This window comes from Arabidopsis thaliana, chromosome 3, assembly GCF_000001735.4.
Source record: "Arabidopsis thaliana chromosome 3, partial sequence".
Taxonomy (NCBI): Eukaryota; Viridiplantae; Streptophyta; class Magnoliopsida; order Brassicales; family Brassicaceae; genus Arabidopsis; species Arabidopsis thaliana.
This window is the reverse complement of record NC_003074.8, coordinates 1,801,218-1,824,309: the sequence shown is the minus strand read 5'-3', so window position 1 is coordinate 1,824,309 and position 23,092 is coordinate 1,801,218. Positions and strand designations below refer to the sequence as shown.

Here is a 23,092-nt window from a genome sequence, read left to right as displayed (position 1 = left end):
GAGGGACCAAGCGAATTAGTTAAAAATGCCTTAAATTGTCGGCACAACGTCAAAATCGAGCTGACAAGAAAAGCAGAACAGAATCAAACAACTCTTTATGAGTAAAAGCGAAGTAACCATTTCTCTCACTCTCCTTTCTCAATTAATATAAGCCAATCACCATCAAAATATCATTTGAGAACTCTAGAAACCTGCTTCAATGGCGATCGACAAGCTTCCACTTCTTCTCTTTCTCTCCATACTCCTCTGCCTCAATCGCCCTGTTCTTAGCGACACCGGTAACTTCCTCTCTTTCTTCCATTGTTTTCTTGTTGAAGTAAATCTCTGTTCTTGAAACTCTTTCTGTCTCTCTTTATAGTGTTTATTCAGGATCTTTAGATCTGGTCTGAAATCTCTTAGGAGTTAGGATCTGTTCACTTCAATTAAAAGTTCTTCCATAGATCTCAATCATGAGAAAGTTGAACTTATTTGAAAAGGTTAATACTTTCTCAAGTGTATAATTTGCTTTCCTTCTCTTGATAACAAATAAAGAACAAAAATTTACTTTAACTAGAGATTGTGAATATGCTTCTGCAAATGATATAGACTTTAATCAAGCGTCTTCTGAGTTGCAGATGAAGAGGACATTCTTCTCACAGGAATCAACAGCTACAGAACAACACAGAATCTAACAATCTTAAGCAAGAACGAAAACGCAGAATGCCTAGCTGACGAAATCGCAGACCAATTCAAGAACAAACCTTGTACCAACGACACTGGCTCAGCCACAGTACCTGGAACTGAGCCACAGTTCGCAAACTACCCTCAGATTCTAGCAAAATGCCACTTGAACGTCTCAGACACGAGAGACGGCTCGATTATGCCTGCATGTGTTCCTCGTTTAGAATCAAACCTCGTCCTCACAAACTTCACCAAGTCACAATACTCAATGAGTTTGAACGATTCCAAGTTTACAGGGATTGGTATTGGTAAAGAAGATGATTGGATCGTTGTAGTCCTCACTACCAACACACCAGAAGGAAGCTATTCTACAGCTACTCCTACAAAACAAGAGTCTAATGGCTTCACCTTTGGTATTGGTCTCGTTAGTTATTTAGTCATTTTCATGTACTCTTCCTTTTGTTTCTTTCTCTTTTGAGATATCAAATGTTTTGATGAGTTATCAAACACTCTTTCCTTTAGACTATCAAGAATAAATTTTGTTAAAGATTAGTTGTTATAATTTCTGAAACTTGACGCTTATGGCATGTGATGTCATGATAGGACGTACTTAAAATACTGTATTTTGTCGGTGAGTTTGGTGGAGAAAGACAAGATTATGCAACGACCGACACAAATCTGGATATTTTACACGTGGGAAGTACTTTATGCGCTCCAATACTGAAAAAGCCCAATAAGAAGGCCCATTAAGTAACGGGTAAAATATTTAGGATTATTGAAAGGGTTTCAACGGAAAAATCACAAAAACTAAGCTTTTAATTTTGAAAAACAGATCGAGTTTCTCTTTCCCTCCTCGAAATTTCCTAAATCCACACATCACGAAGCCGAAGCAGCCATGAGTAATCTTCACTGATCTCTCTACACATTCACCGTCGGCTTCTCAAATGCAGGATATTCTCGGATCGGTTCGCCGATCCTTGGTTTTCCGGTCGTCTTTGGCCGGAGACGATGGTACTAGCGGCGGAGGTCTTAGCGGATTCGTCGGGAAGATTAACTCTAGTATCCGTAGCTCTCGAATTGGGCTCTTTTCTAAGCCGCCTCCAGGCCTTCCTGCTCCTAGAAAAGAAGAAGCGCCGTCGATTCGGTGGAGGAAAGGGGAATTAATCGGTTGCGGTGCTTTTGGAAGAGTTTACATGGGAATGAACCTCGATTCCGGCGAGCTTCTTGCAATTAAACAGGTTAATTTTGAATTTCTTAGTTCTGGTTACTTTCAGTTGCCTTTAATTTATGATTTCTTCTGCTGATTTGTGATTTTTTTTTTGGATAATAGGTTTTAATCGCTCCAAGCAGTGCTTCAAAGGAGAAGACTCAGGTGAGTTATTGCTCTATCTTTTAAATTTTGCAATTTTCGATAAATCTGTTACCAATTTGGTAACAACTTTGGTTTCCTTTGGTCTTGAATCCTTGTTTTAGGGTCACATCCGAGAGCTTGAGGAAGAAGTACAACTTCTTAAGAATCTTTCACATCCGAACATCGTTGTGAGTTGGCGAATCCATTCAGCTATTTCTCATATGTTTAATGTCTGTTCCACATGCATTCTTCTTATTATCTTTGTTTTTGCAGAGATACTTGGGTACTGTAAGAGAGAGTGATTCGTTGAATATTTTGATGGAGTTTGTTCCTGGTGGATCAATATCATCTTTGTTGGAGAAGTTTGGATCTTTTCCTGAGCCTGTAAGTCCTGACTACACCTGAACTTTGCTAAATCTTGTATTTGAGCTTCGCTGGCGATGAATGTTGTGTCTTTAACTTTTTTAAATAGGTGATTATTATGTACACAAAGCAACTTCTGCTTGGTCTGGAATATCTTCACAACAATGGGATCATGCATCGAGATATTAAGGTACTTTCCTCTTTCCAACATGTGATATGCTTGTGGTTTCTCAAAATTCCGCTATAACTCTTGTCATATTCTCCTAGGGGGCAAATATTTTGGTCGATAACAAAGGTTGCATCAGACTCGCAGATTTTGGTGCTTCCAAGAAAGTTGTAGAGCTAGTATGATTGCGCTTCTCTTTCTCTTTAATCATATTTCAATATGTTGCCTCTCTCTTCAGTACTCTAAAACTTTGTGAACTTTATGCTTCTAGGCTACTGTAAATGGTGCCAAATCTATGAAGGGGACGCCTTATTGGATGGCTCCTGAAGTCATTCTCCAGACTGGTCATAGCTTGTAAGTATTTCAAGAATACCCTACCAGTTATCTTCTTCTCCCCATCTCCTTAGTTTTTGTAAGATAATAGATTATACATGCTCTGAGTAGTGGGAATGGGTTCTCATCTATTTTTCCATGTGTATTGCAACTTTCATTCTGACCTTCTTCTTTAATCTGAAGCTCTGCTGATATATGGAGTGTTGGGTGCACTGTGATTGAGATGGCTACGGGGAAGCCTCCCTGGAGCGAGCAGTATCAGCAGGTAAAGAGTCACTGGGTGAAGGACACTTTCCAGTATTGTTGATGCATATGACGCTGTCTTTTATTTTAGAAACCTAAGAAGACCTAAAAAGTTTTTCTTTCAGTTTGCTGCTGTCCTTCATATTGGTAGAACAAAAGCTCATCCTCCAATTCCAGAAGACCTCTCACCAGAGGCTAAAGACTTTCTAATGAAATGCTTACACAAGTAAGTCATAAGTTTTTTCCCCAGTTCGTTTTTGTCTTTATCTAGATAGCTCCTGTAAAGATCAATGTCCACCATTCTATTTCAAGAGAGCATCTATATCTGTTGTTCTATTAATAAGAGAAATTATCTTTTCAGAGAACCAAGCTTGAGACTCTCTGCAACCGAATTGCTTCAGGTGTTGTGAATAACATATCTTCTCCATTTCACAATTGTGAAAATGTTCTTTACTCTCAATGCACAATACTAAGTTATTATTGTTGCTCATAGTGCTGACAGCTTCTTAACATTTGCAGCACCCGTTTGTCACTGGAAAGCGCCAGGAACCTTATCCAGCTTACCGTAATTCTCTTACGGTTAGTACATTATGCAGTAAACTTTTTTCTGGTTCTTCAACCTTCTGACCTCCTTTCTAATATATCAGGAATGTGGAAACCCAATAACTACTCAAGGAATGAATGTTCGGAGTTCGTAAGTTTTTTTCTTGCAGCTCTAGTTTCAATCTTCTCACTATCCATGATTTTGATCCCTTGATTCTTATTTTACTTCCTCTGTTGTTCCAGAATAAATTCGTTGATCAGGAGGTCGACATGTTCAGGCTTGAAGGATGTCTGTGAACTGGGAAGCTTGAGGAGTTCCATTATATACCCACAGAAGTCAAATAACTCAGGATTTGGTTGGCGAGATGGAGACTCTGATGACCTTTGTCAGACCGATATGGATGATCTCTGCAACATTGAATCAGTCAGAAACAATGTTTTGTCACAGTCCACCGATTTAAACAAGGTGATAAGTCTATCCTCCAGATTTTAAAACATGTCCGTTGATTACAGTACTTATACTGACAGTGGAAAGGAACTTTTTGACTTTAACAGAGTTTTAATCCCATGTGTGATTCCACGGATAACTGGTCTTGCAAGTTTGATGAAAGCCCAAAAGTGATGAAAAGCAAATCTAACCTGCTTTCTTACCAAGCTTCTCAACTCCAAACTGGAGTTCCATGTGATGAGGAAACCAGCTTAACATTTGCTGGTGGCTCTTCCGTTGCAGAGGATGATTATAAAGGCACAGAGTTGAAAATAAAATCATTTTTGGATGAGAAGGTAAGGCCTTTTTGTAGTATATGGGTGAGAATTCAGTTACTATTATGCATGATTCCTGTTTTCTCAGATTCATTTACTAACTTAAAAGACCTGCTAAATATGAAATTTCGAAACTTTAAAGCTACTAAACAGTATTAAACTTGGTTAATGTTGAACACATGCACATTGCGACGTTGGACTCTTGTTTACATGTTTTGTGTGGTATAGTGTTTCAATTTTCAATACTCCAATAGTCATAATCATCTCTCCTGCAACTGTGGCTCTTTTTTGCTTGGTCTGCCTGGAATTTTTAAATGCATCTCGGCTACCAACATGAGGTTTTGTGATGATACTGAGTCTTAGTCACTTACTCGTTTGTCGTTTTATGTGTTGTCAAGGCTCAGGATTTGAAAAGGTTGCAGACCCCTCTGCTTGAAGAATTCCACAATGCTATGAATCCAGGAATACCCCAAGGTGCACTTGGAGACACCAATATCTACAATTTACCAAACTTACCAAGTATAAGCAAGACACCTAAACGACTTCCGAGTAGACGACTCTCAGCAATCAGTGATGCTATGCCCAGCCCACTCAAAAGCTCCAAACGTACACTGAACACAAGCAGAGTGATGCAGTCAGGAACTGAACCAACTCAAGTCAACGAGTCGACCAAGAAGGGAGTAAATAATAGCCGTTGGTGAGTTAGCTCGTGCTTAAGTTACTGGTGTTAGGCCTGAAACTGGTTTTATTCTCTTTGGTGTTAATGTTTCCTTCTTCCTCAGTTTCTCAGAGATACGTCGGAAGTGGGAAGAAGAACTCTATGAAGAGCTTGAGAGGCATCGAGGTAAGTGTTATTTCTTCAAGACTAAAGATTTGAAGAAAATGACTTAAAATTTGTACAAGCATTTGTTTACTAATAGTAAAACTCTTTGCAGAGAATCTGCGACACGCTGGTGCAGGAGGGAAGACTCCATTATCAGGCCACAAAGGATAGTGAACGGCTAAAGAGAAACTGTATGTTTCTTTCTTATGTTTCAAAATTACTTCTTCGTATTTTTTTTTGTTGGTGGGGTAATTTCATGACTAGTATGATATATGTAGATAGTTCTTCAACGGTTCATAGTATTATTATTTATTATTATTATTATTATTATTATTATTATTATTATTATTATTATTATTATTATTATTATTATTATTATGTATACATATCTTAAATCTGACTTATAAGGTCGTATCAACCATCTAAAAACTTGTTTGTGAATTGTGGTGTTGTTCGAGTATGGTTATTTTGTTTTAAGTATAAAAAAAACTAGTCTTATAAAAAAAAGTTTACCCTATTTCCTTTTACATGAGCAGTCAGTTAATCACTCATGCACCAAAAAGATAAAAATAAGAAATTAGACCAAAGTTTTTAATTCAAAATTTTGGTTGGAGGATGGGCTGTCAAGAAAAAAAAGCTGAGCAAATTTTTTTTTTAAAAAAGAGAGAAGAGAAACATGAAGATCTTCATGCTTAAAGATTTCTTGATTTTCTCTTCCAAATCTATTAATAATCAACATTTAGATTTTGTGCTTTCCTCTTTTATCAGTGTTTGGACCGTTTTTGATTGAAGTATTGACCATATGTAGATACACTTATAAATCCCGAAATAAAAAGAAAAGAGAAGGACATGTGAATTTTTCGATTTGTGTACGTTGTCGACAAGTCCATATCTAAATGATATGTATGAGAGATAGAGAGAGCGAGAGAATCCCTTTTTCGCCACTTTTCTTTTTATTAACTTTTCTGTGTTTATATATATTATACAATTTCTCTGTAAGTAGGACATAAGGTTCAAATTGCTTTTCCAATCAAATGAACAAATCCAAATATAAGTAAGACATAAGGTTTAAATTACGACAAAAATAAAATATATATGAAATTCTTAAAGATGAAAGGTTACAAGAACTGGTTCGTATTTAGGCAAATAATATGAAGGATTTGTAGAACTTAAATATAGTGCTATTAATTCTGATATTTTTTTCATGAGAGCAATAAACACGAGAAACGTTATAGAAATATTGTAATAAATTCTCAAAATAAAAATAAAATACAAAGTATATTTACTTATGTAGAGATAAATAAAAACCAAAATTTATAAACGACGATAAATATGTAAATTATACAAATAATATAAATTATTCTTTCAAGCTACCAAATGTTATTAGTTCACGTGTACATAGTCACATAACTCAAAATTTTGAAATCTGATTGGGTCCTACGGATTTTGCAATGCATTATCCAAAATAATTTCACAAATTATATATATTTTTTTAAAAAGCTCACAAGTGTGAACTGTATGCGTTGTGACGAATGCTTTTTTTTTTTCCTTTATTAAAAAAAAAAAACACTTTTCATATTCGTGTCCAAAAATTATAATCTCCTGACTTCTTGTGGGGGGTCCTCTTTTGTTTAAAATTTATGTTCCTCCTAATCATTATAATTTATGTATATATGTATTAAACGAAGATGAACGTCATTAAACCATGCACACGTTTCTAATTAATATATAAAACAATTAAGTTAGGACAAGAGTCTACCAATTGAGTTGCTACGATTTGGAATTGGTTGTGTCGCCATGTTGCACTACGACGCGGGCCCGGTGTAAATTGAAAATGAAGAATATACAAATTAAATGATGAAAATATCTGCATATTTGGCGTTGTGAGGAGGTTTCTTCAATCTAAACGAATTAAAAATGTGATATGAGCTGTTGACAACAAGTGATATGAGCTATCAAGAGACATAATTACAGTTAATTATAATTTGTATACTTAACGAGAGTAAACGTTCATATCTCGGAGCTAAGAATATAAATGATGATTTGCACACAAAAAATAAAAAAGAGAAGAGTATAAATAAACCATGCTCCATGCATGATTAGATTAACCCAAATTTGATTAGCTTAATTTACTGGTTCTACAGATATTATGAAATGTCATTATCATCGGAATGTTATGTATATATATGATATATCAATATATGTAAACGAAGAGATTGCCTCATTGCTTATGTAATCAAATAGTATTTTTGACCAGTTTGAATTATTGCAGATTTTACGTCCAGATTTTAGTGGTTAAAATAGTAATATATTTTAGGGAATTTACAATAATACCATAAATTTAATTATGTCCGGTCTGGACTTACTCCTCCGAACCTCTACAATTAGAAAATGAATGAATACCATAGTGGTTTATTTAATTATTACTACTTTGGCAAATTATATTTTTGTTAATGGTATTCCGCTAACTAAAGTCATGAACTAATTAAATAATTTAATTAACCGGTCAAAGAGAGCGACAACATAAAGAATCAAAAGGCATCCCACCATTACTTAAAAGAAGACTCCATTAGAATTTACATATTTATTTCATTGTTTAATTTGAAAGGGAAAAAAAGGATTAGAAAGGCAAATGGGTCATTTCACTGAGAAGTGAGGATGGATGAGAAAGAAAACATAATGGGCATATAAACAAACACTTAGCACATTGTTATGTCACTCACCATTCACCAATCCTTTTGCTCTTCTTAGCCACCAAGAAACCCAATTCTACTTTTCGTGATTTTCATTTAATGTCTTCTCTTAAATTCCACATTGTTGCATCATCTCGCTTTATATGTTTATATGTAAATATATGCAGTTTGTTGTATATTAAAAGTGTGACCTAATTTGAAACATACCAAATAAAGGATTGCGTCATGAATCATATAAGGCCAAGTTGATTAGGGCTAATGGATTAGATCGATTTAAAAGGGTGGGAACTGGACATGGCATGAAACTAAGCTTTATTTATGGCTTTTCTGTTTATACATTCTAACGTGGGTATCAAATTTGGAGTACTTTATTTTTATGTCACATTTTCTATATAAATATATACATATATGTGTATATAAATTTATATTGAAAACGGGTTTTGTTAAAAGAATTACAGTTGATTTTCTATATGTATAGCGATTAAACAGTTAATATTACGTAACATCGTTCTCTGAATAATAATATCGACGACTTAATATATATATATATATATATATATATATATATGCAAGTCTAAACATTTTAAAAAAATATATATACGCAAATGGATCGTCCCATGCAAACTACTTTGCTTTTCAGAAAAAGAAACGTGAAAAGGATCGCACGTATACATCAAATTCGAACCCCACTAAAATTAGATTAAAAACCCAGATGTGTTAATCTAATAAAACATGAATACGTAAGCATAATATATAGTTTTAACTACGTTGGTGTAGAAACGGGTGTAACAGTATTATTCCAATGTAAAGTAGAAAAAAGGTGCTCGTAGAAAATTGAAATAAAGAAGCAACAATCTTTATGGAAAAGATGTGGTTCTACATCAATTATGTATGGGGTGTAAATTAATAACTAAAATTTTGGCCAATATTACGACCATAATTTTTGACTAAGCATAAAATATTATAAACTAAAACGTTCAAAACCTTAACATGTTATAGATATTCTTTCATTGTTGTCGATACTCGTATCTATAAGTATGTTTAGCTTCTACCTTTTATATTAGTTATTCTTATAGATAGAAGTACGTTTTGTTGAAGGAAATTATTTAAATCCTAACTGGAAAAATTAACAAACATATTTGTAAAAATTTACGAGTTTGAGTTTCAACCAAAAGCCTTCTTTTTTTTCCTTTGGGGCTGAGAGAGAGAGAGAGAGGTTGAAGCCTTGAACGAATCAGAGGCGGAGACTCGGAGAGCTTCTAGCATATATATATATGACGTTGTCATTGTACGGACACAATCACACAGCTGTCCCTTAACTTTTTTTTTGCATCATAGTCCCTTCTCTATTATACATTATTATGCTTCTGTATTTGTAAATATACTATTTTATCAAATTGTATGATCTTGACTATCTAAAAACGCCAATTACGTACAGAATACTGTGTATATGACAAACCCTAATGAAATGAATGCTCCAGAGAGTTTATAAAATGTTGAAAGAATTAAGAAGGAAAAAAACAAATTAATGAAGTGGAGGAGTACTCTTCTATAATGTCCAATTAGGTACGATTTTACAAGTCTTGGAGATATGATTCAAAATTGAATTTTAAAAGACGAAAAACGTGGAAAAACTAACAAGAAAAGACAGAGGGAAGTGATGTGTGTTCCCATCATGAAGGCATCTTCGTGGTACAATCGTCCTTACCCAAATATTTCAGTCTGCCACTTAATTCCTTCGGACATTTCCATCGAATCTCACCTAACCATATTAGCTAACTGTCTCAGGTTTCTTCTCTAATTTTCCTTCACCTAAATACAGTTTAATTGACGTAACTTTAATTTAACGTGATTGCGTCATATTAAAATAGCCACTAATATTGGGTTATTATCATTTTGATCTCACACTTGCGGGAAATGCGACTTACAAATAAATAGTTGATAAAACAATAATGTTTTGGATTAGGTAAACGCAAACTCAAATATGTGTACGTAGTGAATTAACAGTTAAGGTCTTTGTCGGAAGTCCATTATCCAGGATTCGGTTTCATATTTTACCATAGCGAGTGATAGAAAAACGTTGTTATTTATACAAAACGAAAACAAAATGCAGGAGAAAGAAAAGGGTGTGAAACTGTGAGATTACAGAGAAATCCCAAAGAACAAAATGTAAAAAAAAATGAAAGGAAGAAAGATTCTTTTTTTAGGAAGTGGCAACACATAAAGATTCCCAATTTAGAAATCCTCTGTTTTCTCGATCTCCTTCAATACATCTTCTTGATCTTTGAACTTTCTCAACACCCTTTACTTTGATTTCTTCTTCTTTTTCTTCTTCTTCTTCCTTGTATTCTGGAATCTCTTCTTCGTTATCTCTCACGGTCTCGATTGTTTCTTCCTCTTCTTCTTCTTTTTCTTCTTTGGTCTCTGTCTCTATGTGGTCATCAGAATCAATCAAGATAGCGAGTCTGACACAGCCATTGCTTCGGTCCTGAAGGCAACGATTACGCGGAGGAGGTCTCGTGGCCATCATTACTAATCTTCCGTTTTCACGGTGCGACTTGACTTCAATGCAATCAAAACCTATCATACTTGTCAAAGGAGGTGGAAGTGAAGCCATTGTATTCCTCTTCCTATCTTGTCTTGATGGATTCGATGTTGTCGACGTGGTTCTAGTTTCCATAGTTTGTAATTCAGATGAAATCGAGAACATATCTTCATGAATGATATCAGAGCCCGTCTCGCTCCCAAGGCTCTCAGTGCACAATGCTAAGCTCTCGTCGCTGAGAGTTCTACGAGAGGATGGAGATTGAAAGAGTGGTAATGTCTTCTTCTCTTTATCATTAGAGCTCGAGTTTGAAAGGGACTCGAGGAAGCTCCAACTTCCCGAGTTGGTGTCCGAGTTAGAGCTCGGGTTGGGACTTGATGAGGGCAAGGAGGCTGCATTAATGGTAATAGGGTTGTCTTGTGGAGCAATGGAAGAATTTTGGAAATGGGATTTGAGAGGTGTGGATAGTTGAGGATTTGTATGAGAAGAGAGTCTGAGTCTGAGAGCTCTTGGCTCAAAGTGTTGAGACTCAAAATAAGATTGATATACAACAGTTGCCATAAAGTTCAAAGATGAAGATTTCTTGTAAGAGATTTTGTTGGTATGTGTAAACAAGGAAGCAGAGAGAGACAAGTAGGAGAGAAGATGAGAGAGGCTTTGGAAGTGAATTTGAGGGATAAGGAGAGGGAGAGGGTGTCAATTTGTAGTGCCTAAAAGTAACTTTTTTTACAAATTGAAATTTAAAGAAAAAAAAAGAGAAAGAATTATTTAGTATAGTGTATAGAGAGAGAAATGGTGGGTAAAAGAGCTTTTTCCACACTACCACTTGAATAAAATGAAAACCATTTATTTATGCCACATAATGTATATGAGAAATATATATACATAAAAAAAAAAAGTGAAGGAATAGAATATGGTCATTGTACAGTTCCATATGTGTAATATACATTCAAAATATTTGTGTCTATTTTTTTGCAAAAGTACTTCTTTCTGTTTGGTCAATCATAGTTTTTCACTTAAATAGCAAAAAATGATATGATCGAGTCAGAGTCGAGGAAGCGTCCGATCTCTGTGCATGTGAAGTGGGCAGAAAGAGCCAACCCACAAAAAGGAAGGAAAGGAAAGTCCTATGAATGTAAGAATGTTGTTTAAGAGCACATGTGTTTTTGGACCCAGAGTAAACATTTTAAATCCTAGCCATATCGAAAATCCGAAATAAATAAAACTTACACTATATATAACAAATTAAAAGTGAACCAAAATAGAAACAAAAGAAAACACAAAAAATGTACTTCAAATTGTTAGATTTGTTTAGATATTAAATATAAATATTACAAAAATTGATAACCCAAAGCAAAAATCATTTTAATCAAACTAGGCTTATAGTTTCATTTTTGTTGCTTTATATCCTAAACTATAACCTAATGAAACCTAAATTAGAGGTATGTGGAAATAATGTATACATACCGGTTAAGATGAAAAAACTTTGTAAATCAGTTTTAACAAATTTTGGATAGTACGTCAAGCTTGTTTTTCCATTTCGTCTATTTTCTACCAAAATTTTAGAGAACCCGACAATGAACAAAACTTGTTTCCCATGATGATAGTGATAATGACTCTTTGTTTCTTCTCGGTAATAAACATAAAGATTCGTGTGCCGGTTGATTATTAAACCCAATATACCAACATTTGTTTTAGTAAAAGGTCAATTAAGTTACCAATATACCAACATGATAACAACAGCCCAACAATTCTGAAATCTCTTTCATTAACTAAAAGAGTAAATTAATACTAAGATTATGGGCAGCAATCAAGGCGTGCGTGGACATCTAGAGGGGAATGTTCGTGAACTGAAAATATGCATGCATCATCCACGAGAAAAACATATATTAAAAAAAAAAAAAAAAAAAAGTGTGTCAAAAACACGCTTACCCAACAACGCTGTATCTGAATGCAAAGAACAAAACTCATTTTCTGCCCACTTGTTATGACCTAAAAATAAAATACCCCTAAATTACATCACTTTATTGAAAAAACGGATCAAAAACATAAGTGGGTTATCTTAACGGGTTACGTGGGAGAAATTGTTTCAGCTTCTCAGATCAATGATATTTATAGCATTTCATATATGCATGTATTTTATAGTTGGATTTATCCATTATTTGTTATTTTTGTGGTATTATTATTGGGGAATGAAAACTGAAAAGAGAGTGAGAAAAAGTTTCTAAATTTTGATCAGTGAAATTAAATTTATAGAGGTGGAATATGAGCATAGCTATTACATCGAAACTCGAAAGTCAATCACTACAAAAAAAAATTTGAAAAAATTTTTTTTTTATCACTACAAATTGTGTAAGTATATATTATACGTACAACATTAAACTTAACACTTTCCGCTTATGAAAGCAGACGAATAGAAGAAAGCCACCTAGGTTTCTACTTTGGAATATTCTCTCTAAAATTCAGGACATCGTGGTTATAAATAGTAATCCAGGTTGGGTTTGGTTGGAACTTGGATTAAGTTAACATCAAACTTTGTCCTTTTTCACTTTGGCTAGCCAACACTAAGTTGCTTTTTCACTCTCCAAGTCCAGCCCATGTTACCCCTATAAAATCGTACGGAGTAGCTTATGAAGACACAAAGTATTAGACTCGTGATGAATCAGCAATTGATTCCCCACTATCACTTTCTCTCTTCTGTCTTCACTGTTTTTCAGATGCTTACGCTATATAATGTACGAAAAAACCCTAATTATATAAAACCCTTTTCTTTCTGAAAAAGAATGGGACAAAACAACACTTGCATTCGACTTTTACAAGTAAATAAATGCCCTAAGGTCACTCAGTACTAACTAGCTAGCTTTTCCTTAACTCTAAGCCATGTGAATGATGATCTATACAAACATGTTCAACAGCAAATGTGTTTGCAGATGCTAGTAATTAAGATATTGTTTTTATATTTGGAAACTATGGAAACATTTTGAACTTTTGACGTAACACAAAAAAACGTTTAGTTACTCCTAGTTTGCCAAGCTCTCTTAAAATTGTTAAGATATCGATAAATCTTCAGGATTAGAGGATACTAATGTTTTTAAAGTATATTCAAACTCAAACCCTCTTTACTAAATCAATCAAAGACTCAAAATGAAGAAAACCCTAAGTCAAGTCTTAAGAAAATTCGAAAACTCAAAAAGTCCAACAAAAACTCGAAAACGTGCAATCCTAATTAAAATATACTTAGAAAAATGTTTATAAAACTTGCAAACCGCGCAATTTTTATTTGTCTATTTGCTTTTGAAATCTTTGAATGTTAGTACTTAATCATAGTGGTGTACTTCTTTTAGTAAATACAGCAAATTTAGCACGTAAAAGCAATTGAGCCCTAACCTTGTCTTTTACCGTATAACTTGCAAGAAAGAAAGGCTAGCTATAAAGTGTGAGCCGTTCCTTTTGAAGAGAGTGGGAGAGATTTTTGAGATTCTGGGTTTCCGGTATTAATATGGAAATGCTTTCCCAGCTTGTGTACTGTGTCTGAATAAAGAAATGTGTACACAATAAGAGGCTAGACACTATCGATGAACTGTGAATATATGTTATGCTCTAGTTATGTTGTATAATGATCACTTTAACTAGCAGACCAAAACTTTTTGAGGTGTATAGCAAACATGAAGACAAGTAGATCCATAAATTATAGTTTCCCACAAAATTCGATGAGACCATGCATAGGGGGTTTGGTACGACGAATATCTTTTGATGTGTATTATATATGACAAGTAGATCTCAGTTTTTTTCTTTTCCTATTAAGTTGTTTTACAAAATTAATTAGTACTCAGCATCTAGTACTAGCAACATTTTACAATATGTTCCAAGTGGATGATCACGCATTAATTACTCCGAGTAATTAATGCATGTGAATCAGAATTTGTGTATACGCACCAAGCAGATGCAAAGCTGATTTGAAACATCAGAGGTGTGATATACAAGAACTTCGTCTTGTTTACCTTACTTGAAGAATCACATTCATAATCCTCAAGATATATATCTTACAAGAATTTTTCTTATGAAAGTTTTTTTTTATGTAATAGATTGTTCCCTATTGTCCATACTTTATCATGACGACACACCCTACAACCATACGCATTTTTATTTTCCAATCTCTACTTTCCCATATGAAGAAATCAAGAATGAGATAAATCATATAGTTGACACACTATTGGAACGAATATAAAAATGAAATTAAAATAGAGGATCTATATATAACGTAAGCATGTAAAAAGTTATGACATAATTTAATTGAGAAAAAGGTCGAAAAAGGAGCTGACCTGCAGACGTAATCTGTCGACAAATATCAATCTATATATATTGAGTCTTTGATCACCACATGTGGTCCTAAATTTCGAACCAACGCATAGAAATGAATTAGAAAGTATAGCATATAGCAACCTTTGGCCGCTCCAAACGATCATGCTTTACTTTTTTGATTGTGTCCTATTACCTAAAGATGCTTTTACTATATAATTGAGTTTTACAATTATTAAGTGAATACCGACAAGCGACACAAGCAAATTAAAGTATAAGAATTTTATATGAGAAACTAATTTGACTTTTGTTGTACGTAGCACACAAGACCATGATGCACCAAGAAAAAGAAAAAAAAAACAGAGTGAAACTTGAATCGTTATCCATCAATATTAGTTATTTGTTTCAACTAATGGAGGATCTAAAGGCACATAATACGTCATACCACTTGAAATTTAGTGGAGACTGAAAACTTAAGCATTACGTTTTGATGTTTGTACCAAACTACCAATAGTGTTGTTATAAAATGAGAGTATGCATCTTTAATGTAGATGTGTTGGCATATTTGAAAGCGTTTTTTCAACACTTTCCAGAGATCCAATTTCATTCGGATTCTATGATTCTTGATTTCGTCCGATTACTTATTCGAAAAGAATTTTGTGAAACAAATGTATCGTAAAATTTAATCCCAAAATTTGTTGAATGCTATATGGAATCTAAAACACATGATGTGAAACCAAAGTGTACATCTCATGGCTCAAAATGGTTTGCATAAGCAAAAATCATCTTTTTGACTAAGTTAGTGGAGCCTTTATGAGCCACTCCTTAAACTTTTAAATCGAGCTTATATATTATAAGCAATGCTTACACATGTTAAGGAACCATTGGTTAACATAGTTCAAAAAATTTACTAGACAAAGAATAAAAATAAAGAATTTTATGTATTGGCCACATAGAGTTATTGTTTGTCTCCCATTGCTTTTGTTGACGCATGACATCCACATGAAAATATCATTCTCATCCAAAACTGTTGTCTCACTCACATATCATCCAAGCAAACTATAACTTTCACAAAGGAGATGTCAATTTACATGAAAAAGGCTTTTATTTAAGGTGAAGTGCGGATAAGAATAGTGATTCAAACGAACAAACACAGTCATGGATCGATCTATTCCATTACTAGAACAAGGATCTTTAATTATAACCCATTCAATCTAAAGTTATTATTAGCCAACACAGTAGTCAAAAAATAGGGAAGATAAAGCAACATTCAGTTTCCTATACACACAAAATTTTACTAGATAACAAGAGTCGATCGACAATAACATGGACAAACGTACATCTACAAGTGGGACAATGAACGATTTGAATCATACGTACATATACACCCATTGTAATTCACGACTGAAAGAAATGGGACAAAGAATCTCTAGGCAACACTATCTCCCAACAGCAAACAAATTACTATTTCCGAGAAGAACAAAAAATGTGACTCACACTCACTTAAGGTTTTGAAATTACAAGATTTTAGAAATTGGAATGGACATGTATATGTATTGTCGGTGTGTTGTCTTATAACCTCTTAATGGGAATCGGATTCAAAACAAACCCTCTCATTCCACGTTTGTCAAGCACGTGCTTCTTCAAGAATTTGAAATTTTGGTTTAACGGTACACTCGATTTGATCAGAACGAGACAATTAATTACAATTAAATACAAATTTAGTTACTGTCGGTAGTTTTTTTTTTCCGAATGCTTCCTGTCGCATATATTGTTTTGGTTCTATGAACTCTTATTAGCATATACCAGAATCTGTTGAACCATACAAATTTACTATATTTTCTCGGTGACTCTCTATATAGCAGCAAACCATTAGCGAGACTAGATTATGAACCTTCTAAACATTAACTAAAATACTCAGTTTCAAGCCCAATCAATATCAATATATAGCCCGCAGATGCCGATCAAATGGGCCTGTCCAACGGCCCATTAATAAAACGGGGGTTAAAAATGTAAATACAAGAAGATAGATGTTTGGTGAGTCCTAAAAATCGTAAACCAGATTTCCAAATTTCTCTCCGTCTCATCTTTGTCTCGGTCTCTCTCTCGAGTGTGTGTGTGTCTAAAGGCAAAGAGAGAGATTTGAGAAAACTGAATTACAAAAAAAAAAAAAAAAGACAACGAAAAAAAAGACATCAAATTTGCGAAAGTTGAAATCGAAAACGGTGAATACAAGTTCCCGCCATGGTGGCTCAGCAGCTCCAAGAGAGATGCGGCGGCACTTCTCAAGAAGATCCAGTTGAGACCACCAAGTCTCTGATCTGTGCTCTCAATTACATTTCTCGTGACCTTCCTTTGCCTCCTCACCTCTTCACCGCCGTTTCTTCAATCTACCATGGCGCTTCTTCTTCTTCTCTCTCTGACTCCGATGTCTCTCCGCCGCTACCTACTTCGCCGCCTGTAATTCACTCTCGAGCCCTTCTCCAGCCTCACCCTAGATTTTGATGTTTGCCCCTTTTTGTGTTTTGTGCTTTGTTTGGGAGGTTTTGAATCGATTTATGTGGTCCTGTGATTTGTTTTTGTAGCTTTGCTTTCGAGTTTATGTTCAAAGTTTTCTCCTTTTTCGAGTTTCTATGGAAATTAGATATCTTCAGTGGCTTGTTTTGTCGAATTACAGTCTAAAGGTTTTTGCTTTAATCTGTGGTTTGGTCTCTTTGTTGTTTTTGCAGGCGAATAAAGCTCCCTATGGAGCTGATTTGATGGGTGAATTCGAGGATGCACTTTTGAAGCAGAGACCAGATTGTGAATCAGGCTCTCGATTGATACAATTACTGGATAATCGGAATAAGAGTCATATCCAACGCCGCTTATCTGAACTTGAAGGTTATTATCGTGTTTATTACTCCTAAGTTGCACTTCAATCCATTCTCAAGTTTTGATTTTGTTATGCTTGGCAACAGTTTTTTTGTTACTGGAGAACTATTGTCAATTATGTTACTAAAACCCTTTATTCTTCAAGGGGGATGCTTTGTGCTTACTCTTTGTGTTTTTGAATCAGAATTACCTTCTACTAGAGGTGAAGATTTGCAGGCAAAGTGCTTACTTGAGCTTTATGGGCTTAAGGTATCATCGTTGCTAGATGTTCTCATTGATCGTTGTTGTTATGTTACATTGTTTGAATTGTTATATCTTTGACATTGACACTTTACCTGGTGAGTTACAGCTACGGGAATTGCAAGGCAAGGTTCGAACCGCGGTGAGCTCGGAATTCTGGCTACGTCTGAACTGTGCAGATGTCAGTAGCCAAGTATTTGACTGGGGCATGATGCGGTTGCCTCGTCCATTTTATGGGGTTGGAGATCCTTTTGCTATGGAAGCTGATGATCAGTTCAGAAAGAAGCGTGACGCTGAGGTGATTTACCTTTTATTCAGCTAGCATATTCTGGTGCAACTTTTTTAGTTCCTGGATTTTATTTTAACCTATGATAATGAAGTTTCCTGATGAGATAAGGCCCCTTTTGAACTATGGCTCATATATCTTAGCAGTACAACTAGACATGTGTATAAATATATCACTAGATTCTGCTTTGTTGGAACTCATTTAGATGGATTTAATAGAATTGAAATGAAAAGTGTACACAATTTCTAGTTGTTATGACATGATTTTATTTTATAGCTTTCAATCTTCGTGATTGGCATTGCTGATGTGTTAAAAGTCTTTGTTCAGAGGTTATCACGTTTAGAAGAAGAGGAGAAGAATCTGATTGAAACTGCCAAGAGGAAATTCTTTGCAGAAGTACTCAATGCAGTACGTGAATTCCAGTTGCAAATTCAGGCGACTCAAAAACGCCGTAGGCAAAGGAATGATGGTGTGCAGGTATGATAGAGTTTACTTACGCGGTTATTGTGATAGTAGTTCCAGTTATCTTTTAATATTACCAATCAATATACAAACATCTAAAATTTATTTTGTGTGTACATTATTCGAACAGGCTTGGCATGGGAGACAAAGACAACGCGCTACCCGTGCTGAAAAGTTGAGGCTCATGGCCCTTAAGTCCGATGATCAAGAGGCATACATGAAACTAGTAAAGGAGAGTAAAAATGAAAGACTAACCACTCTTTTAGAGGAGACAAACAAACTCCTTGCTAATTTGGGAGCTGCTGTTCAACGTCAGAAAGATGCTAAACTTCCGGAAGGCATTGATCTACTTAAAGACTCAGAATCTGACTTGTCTGAACTTGATGCTCCAAGAAGTGAACCATTGCAGGATCTGCTTCCTGATCAGGATATAGATATTACTGAGTCTGACAATAACGATGACTCTAATGATTTACTAGAAGGACAGAGGCAGTATAACTCGGCTATCCATTCAATACAAGAGAAGGTAACGTTGATCTCTATATACTTAGTAGCTGTATGGTGAACTGTTTAAACCACTGCCATCTCAGAGACCAGGGAATTTAAAATAGCAATATATACTTTTAACAGGTGACGGAGCAGCCCTCGCTTCTAGAAGGTGGGGAACTACGATCCTATCAATTAGAAGGGCTTCAATGGATGGTTTCTCTATTCAACAATAACCTCAATGGAATATTAGCTGATGAGATGGGTTTGGGAAAAACTATTCAAACAATTTCTCTGATTGCGTATCTTCTGGAGAATAAAGGTGTGCCTGGGCCTTATCTTATAGTTGCTCCAAAAGCTGTGCTACCAAATTGGGTAAACGAGTTTGCAACATGGGTACCAAGGTATGTTGCAAACAATATTTCTCTTGGTACTGAGAAATTGCACTGGTATGAATGTTATGTCTGAAAATCAGCCTTTTTGTTTTTTTGACAGCATTGCAGCTTTTCTGTATGATGGACGTTTAGAGGAAAGGAAAGCAATAAGGGAAAAAATTGCAGGAGAAGGAAAATTTAATGTGTTGATAACCCATTATGATCTTATCATGAGAGATAAAGCATTTTTAAAGAAAATTGAGTGGTACTACATGATTGTTGATGAAGGACATCGGCTGAAGAACCACGAATCTGCTCTAGCAAAGACTTTATTAACAGGGTACATCTCTATATTCATCTGTCTGAAGTGAATGATGTTGGCTAACTATTATGTTTCTAACAAAAATTTATCCGGGATGCAGCTATCGTATAAAACGCAGACTTCTGTTGACCGGGACACCCATACAGAATAGCCTTCAAGAACTATGGTCATTGCTTAATTTTCTCCTTCCTCACATCTTTAACTCGGTTCAGAACTTCGAGGAATGGTTTAATGCTCCTTTCGCTGACCGTGGTAATGTCAGTCTCACGGATGAAGAGGAGCTCTTGATTATTCACCGCCTGCATCATGTGGGTTCTCTAGCTGTCTTTCCTTAAATTTCTTATCAAAATTTGTATGCACTGTTTTAATGTAATTCACTCTGTCACTTTCAGGTTATAAGGCCGTTTATACTGAGAAGGAAAAAGGACGAAGTAGAGAAATTCCTTCCTGGAAAGACACAGGTCATATTGAAGTGTGATATGTCGGCGTGGCAGAAAGTGTATTACAAACAAGTTACAGACATGGGCAGGGTTGGCCTTCAAACAGGTTTGTAGCTTAACTCACGTATACTCTCTCCCTAATGTTGCACTCATCTTTGAGGTAAGAGAAAATGAATCAGAAAGAGGAGCTGATTTTATGCAAACGTAATCACCATGTGCAGGATCTGGGAAATCAAAGAGTCTGCAAAATCTAACGATGCAATTAAGAAAGTGTTGTAACCATCCTTATCTATTTGTTGGAGGAGACTACAATATGTGGAAGAAACCTGAGATTGTGAGAGCTTCAGGGAAATTTGAACTCCTTGATCGTCTCCTTCCAAAACTGCGCAAGGCTGGACATAGGATTCTTCTCTTCTCCCAAATGACCCGTCTCATTGACGTTCTTGAGATATACTTGACACTTAATGATTACAAATACCTTAGACTCGATGGTACCACAAAGACAGATCAAAGAGGGCTTTTACTGAAGCAATTCAACGAGCCAGATTCTCCCTACTTTATGTTTCTTTTGAGCACGCGTGCTGGAGGTCTCGGTTTGAACTTGCAAACTGCAGACACTGTTATTATCTTTGACAGTGATTGGAACCCACAAATGGACCAACAGGCCGAGGATCGAGCTCATCGCATAGGGCAGAAGAAGGAAGTCAGAGTGTTTGTTTTGGTTAGCGTTGGCTCTGTTGAAGAAGTAATATTGGAGCGTGCAAAGCAAAAGATGGGCATTGACGCCAAAGTCATACAAGCTGGACTTTTCAACACAACTTCCACTGGTATGTCTGTCCGAAAGAACAATATGAGGGCTTCTGCTTTCTATATCGATATGGTAATCTCTTGATGTGGTTTTTGTGATTATATCAACAGCACAAGACAGAAGAGAGATGCTTGAAGAGATTATGCGTAAAGGAACAAGCTCGCTCGGGACAGATGTCCCCAGTGAGAGAGAAATAAACCGGCTAGCGGCTCGTAGTGAGGATGAATTTTGGATGTTTGAGCGAATGGATGAGGAGAGACGAAGGAAGGAGAATTACAGAGCCCGTCTGATGCAAGAGCAAGAAGTCCCTGAGTGGGCGTACACTACTCAGACCCAAGAGGAGAAGTTGAACAACGGAAAGTTCCATTTTGGTAGTGTCACAGGTAAGCGAAAACGTAAAGAGATTGTTTACAGCGACACACTAAGCGAGTTACAGTGGCTGAAAGCCGTGGAGAGCGGTGAAGACCTGTCAAAACTCTCAATGAGATATAATAGGAGAGAGGAGAACGCAAGCAACACAAAGACATCAACGAGCAAAAAAGTGATAGAATCTATCCAAACTGTGAGTGATGGGACGAGCGAGGAGGATGAAGAAGAGCAAGAAGAAGAAAGAGCGAAGGAGATGAGTGGAAAACAGAGAGTGGACAAGTCTGAAGAGGAAGAAGAAGAAGGTGAAGAAGAGAATGATGGAAAGGCAATATTCAAGTGGAATACTCATAAGAAGAAAAGGTCTAGATACTCTTTTACGTGTTCTTCGTCTGACTCTAGAGCTCAAAGTTCCAATGGAAGTAGACGAAAATGAAGAAGGTGAGGTGAGATCTGAGTTTGACTTTGGTCTCTTCTTCTACGTGTTTGTGTGTCTTCTTGCCAATGTAACTTATCCCAATCTAACATGTAATAGTAATACATGTATTTTAATTGGTCTCTGGTTAAGTTTAGCTTTTTGTTGTTGTTTTAAGGTACTACTACCAATGTATATGTTTCTTATGTAGAATGATTTATTCGGGATTGAAAAACCCTTTTCACCTAAAAGAAAACATACAGCATGTAATAATTTGTTCAGAAGATCTAAGAGACCAATTCATTTTTTGAGCTACTCTAAATGTGCCCTTGCCAAAATAGCATCCAAACCACTGTCTATGAGTACAATACAAACTAATAAAAGATAAATACACTCACAAATTCATCTTCATCATTCTCTCTTAAATCATCATCATCATCCACATTATATACGTTCTTATCCAAAGGTCCAAGTAACTTTGGACAATTCGTGAATATCACTTTGATTTCCTCAATGCCTTTAAGAGAGATCATATTTCCATCAATGTTCAACATCTTGAAACTTCCTTTCTTGACAACAACACGAGCCAAGCGCAATGCTCCTTCTCTTCTCAAGTCATTGTAGCTCATATCAACATATTCTAACTCCCAATCTTCCATACTCTTTACAATCTCAACACATCCCTCATCTTTTAGATCATTTTCAGACAAATTCAACTTTTTCAGATGTCTCTTTGCTGCCAAACAAACTGCGATAGCTGTAGCCGCCTCATAAGTTATGTTATTTCCAGCCATTTCTATAACTTGAAGAGATGGAGCGGAGTTCTTGAGAGCGTTTACTAAAGCTATAGCACCTCCATTCTCTAGATTTGTATAACTTAGATTAATTACAGTCAAGAAACTGAAGCTTGAAAATGGTTTGCTCATAGAAACTCCAACTTTTATATGAGTACAAGTCTCGAATGCAGTCTCCTCTATAGTATCCTCATTGGTTAAGCTAGTGTCCACCATATTCACCAGGAGCTCCTTTATTTTTTTCTCCCAAGTGAACCAGAAGCCCAATTCTTATAGTTAACCATAGATAAATACAGTTTCTATTTTGAATAATAATAACAGAGGTGTTATAGGACCATAGAACCTAAACTCCAACAAAATCTGTTGTTATTTATTATTGAATTTAAAATCTTCAAGATATTGACAAGATATGTCTAAAAATTTGTATCATTGGTTGAAATGTGT

General features: G+C 35.5%; 6 protein-coding genes across 6 annotated transcripts; 4 read left to right on the top strand and 2 right to left on the bottom strand.

Moving 5' to 3' along the window:
• AT3G06035 (Glycoprotein membrane precursor GPI-anchored) lies at nt 1–1,406 on the top strand. Its single transcript, NM_111478.4, has 2 exons — nt 1–278; nt 615–1,406. The coding sequence occupies exons 1-2, from the start codon at nt 200–202 to the stop codon at nt 1,136–1,138; spliced, it is 603 nt and encodes a 200-aa protein (NP_566267.1). The 5' UTR covers nt 1–199; the 3' UTR covers nt 1,139–1,406.
• Nucleotides 1,407–1,451: 45 nt separating this feature from the next.
• Nucleotides 1,452–5,578, top strand: NP3 (NPK1-related protein kinase 3). The gene is made up of 17 exons (NM_111477.4): nt 1,452–1,898; nt 1,991–2,032; nt 2,134–2,199; nt 2,285–2,395; nt 2,484–2,564; nt 2,642–2,719; nt 2,812–2,894; nt 3,057–3,138; nt 3,242–3,342; nt 3,478–3,517; nt 3,636–3,695; nt 3,764–3,810; nt 3,903–4,125; nt 4,215–4,442; nt 4,820–5,118; nt 5,204–5,265; nt 5,357–5,578. The coding sequence occupies exons 1-17, from the start codon at nt 1,605–1,607 to the stop codon at nt 5,413–5,415; spliced, it is 1,956 nt and encodes a 651-aa protein (NP_187254.1). The 5' UTR covers nt 1,452–1,604; the 3' UTR covers nt 5,416–5,578.
• A 4,368-nt stretch (nt 5,579–9,946) lies between these two features.
• FAF4 (FANTASTIC four-like protein (DUF3049)) lies at nt 9,947–11,146 on the bottom strand. Its single transcript, NM_111476.2, has one exon. It carries the CDS (start codon nt 11,041–11,043, stop codon nt 10,141–10,143), a length of 903 nt encoding a protein of 300 aa, NP_187253.1. The 5' UTR covers nt 11,044–11,146; the 3' UTR covers nt 9,947–10,140.
• AT3G06019 (uncharacterized protein) lies at nt 11,086–11,196 on the top strand (the record flags this gene model as incomplete). The annotated part of the gene is made up of 1 exon (NM_001125115.1): nt 11,086–11,196. The coding sequence occupies one exon, from the start codon at nt 11,086–11,088 to the stop codon at nt 11,194–11,196; it is 111 nt and encodes a 36-aa protein (NP_001118587.1).
• A 5,583-nt stretch (nt 11,197–16,779) lies between these two features.
• ATCHR12 (SNF2/Brahma-type chromatin-remodeling protein CHR12) lies at nt 16,780–22,169 on the top strand. The gene is made up of 12 exons (NM_111475.3): nt 16,780–17,241; nt 17,511–17,664; nt 17,840–17,904; nt 18,005–18,193; nt 18,509–18,658; nt 18,774–19,169; nt 19,274–19,533; nt 19,625–19,843; nt 19,926–20,133; nt 20,218–20,371; nt 20,487–21,092; nt 21,184–22,169. The coding sequence occupies exons 1-12, from the start codon at nt 17,026–17,028 to the stop codon at nt 21,873–21,875; spliced, it is 3,309 nt and encodes a 1,102-aa protein (NP_187252.2). The 5' UTR covers nt 16,780–17,025; the 3' UTR covers nt 21,876–22,169.
• A 59-nt stretch (nt 22,170–22,228) lies between these two features.
• Nucleotides 22,229–22,864, bottom strand: AT3G06000 (RNI-like superfamily protein; the record flags this gene model as incomplete). The annotated part of the gene is made up of 1 exon (NM_111474.1): nt 22,229–22,864. One exon carries the CDS (start codon nt 22,862–22,864, stop codon nt 22,229–22,231), a length of 636 nt encoding a protein of 211 aa, NP_187251.1.
• Between the last annotated feature and the right edge of the window lie 228 nt (nt 22,865–23,092).